The sequence below is a fragment of the Tachysurus fulvidraco genome, chromosome 11 (assembly GCF_022655615.1).
Source record: "Tachysurus fulvidraco isolate hzauxx_2018 chromosome 11, HZAU_PFXX_2.0, whole genome shotgun sequence".
NCBI classification, from domain to species: Eukaryota; Metazoa; Chordata; class Actinopteri; order Siluriformes; family Bagridae; genus Tachysurus; species Tachysurus fulvidraco.
The window spans coordinates 18,793,795-18,795,707 of NC_062528.1; the positions used below are offsets into that span (position 1 = coordinate 18,793,795).

The 1,913-nt window shown below is 44.0% G+C and overlaps 1 protein-coding gene across 1 annotated transcript in view; it reads left to right on the forward strand.

Moving 5' to 3' along the window:
* Nucleotides 1-1,913, forward strand: part of trim3a (tripartite motif containing 3a) — a 33,479-nt gene that overhangs the window by 28,250 nt on the left and 3,316 nt on the right. Inside the window, exon 13 of the mRNA XM_027157209.2 lies at nt 408-548. Within this exon, the coding sequence (XP_027013010.1) occupies nt 408-548 (141 nt within the window). The remainder of the gene's footprint in view (nt 1-407; nt 549-1,913) is intronic.

The following is a 1,913-nucleotide window of genomic DNA, read 5'->3' on the forward strand; positions in this document are numbered from 1 at the left end:
TCCAGGTTGTGTGTGTGACATCTAGCATATATTTTCAGAACACATATCACAGTTTGTAGCTTGACGATCAGTTTAACAGCTTGCTTCTATAAAAAGAAAAGTAAATGATTCACTTCTGCAGCCGAGTCGATTCGGAGTCGAATCTTTTTTGAATCCCTTGGAAGCGGGCCAAGACCAGCTCACAAAGACGCTCTTGGGCCAGTTGTTTTGGTTTGTTTGAAGTCAGTTTGGTCCAAACTCAAGTGTGATGATGAAACACACTAGGATTCTATACAAACAGGCTAAATGCTGCATATTTGAAAACATTATTATTATTTTTTTTCTGAACATCTTCAGTAAAAGAAACATGTCTGTTAGATCAAGTAGGACATGTTTGCGTTCGCTGATGTCCGTCTCCTGTTGTTTAGGTTTATAACGCAGACGGCGAGTTCCTGTTTAAGTTCGGCTCTCATGGAGAAGGTAACGGCCAGTTTAACGCTCCCACAGGTGTGGCAGTGGATGGCAACGGGAACATCATTGTTGCAGACTGGGGTAACAGCAGGATCCAGGTAACCTCCACTGTGTCTGCGTACTAGTGGGAATGTAAATCAACATGTAAAACAAGCCATTGTCTCATTATAACTCCAGATTTATTCTCTGCGATTGTTTTTACTGGGACTGAGACTAGCGATGCGGTAGGTTATGAGTCAGACTGTCAGAAGCTGCACACAGGGACATGCCGTCAATGTGAGGTCGTTTTAATAAAACACACTCATGGAAGGAAGGAAGGAAGGAATGATGGTGGGAAGGAGGGAATGAAGGAAAAGGATAGAAAGGAATGATGGTTGGAGGGAAGGAAGGATGGAAGGAAGGAAGGAAAAAGAAAGGATGGAAGGAAGGAAGGAAGGAAGGACGGAAAAAGAAAGGATGGAAGGAAGGAAGGAAGGAAGGAAGGAAGGAAGGAAGGAAGGAAGGAAGGAAGGAAAAAGAAAGGATGGAAGGAAGTGAGAAAAGAAAGAAAGAGTTAAGGAAGTGAGAAAAGAAAGAAAGGACGGAAGGAAGTGAGAAAAAGAAAGGAGGGAAGGAAGTGAGAAAAGAAAGAAAGGAGGGAAGGATGGACATGGGAAGGATGGACAAGGGAAGGAGGGAAGGATGGACAAGGGAAGGAGGGAAGGATGGACTAGGGAAGGAGGGAAGGATGGACAAGGGAAGGAAGGAAGGAAAAAGAAAGGATGGACGGAAGTGAGAAAAGAAAGGAGGGAAGGATGGACAAGGGAAGGAGGGAAGGATGGACAAGGGAAGGATGGAAGGAAAAAGAAAGGAAGGAAGGAAGGAAGGAAGGAAGGAAAAAGAAAGGATGGACAGAAGTGAGAAAAGAAAGAAAGGAGGGAAGGATGGACAAGGGAAGGATGGACAAGGGAAGGAGGGAAGGATGGACAAGGGAAGGAGGGAAGGATGGACAAGGGAAGGAGGGAAGGATGGACAAGGGAAGGAGGGAAGGATGGACAAGGGAAGGAGGGAAGGATGGACAAGGGAAGGAGGGAAGGATTGAAAAAGAGAGGAGGGAAATAAGGAAAAAGAAAGAAGAAAGGAAGGAATGAAAAACCAAGGAAGGATGAAGAAGGAAGGTATCGAAGAAATAAAAAAGATAGGCGATGTTTAGTGCAAATGTAAAGAACTTTTACATGACTGTTGTTAATCACACACACGTCTGTTACGTAATCTCAGTGTCTCTGTGACTGCATTGTCATCTCCGTACACAGAGTTATTGTTAATTACACTGCATGTGTCTGTTTCAGCAGTTTTAATGCATGTGTGAAGGTGAATGAATTGAGACAGATTTAATAGTGATGGTTTTGTGACTGCATACTGTGTGTGTGTGTGTGTGTGTGTGTGTGTGTGTGTGTGTGTGTGTGTGTGTGTGTGTGCTGCAG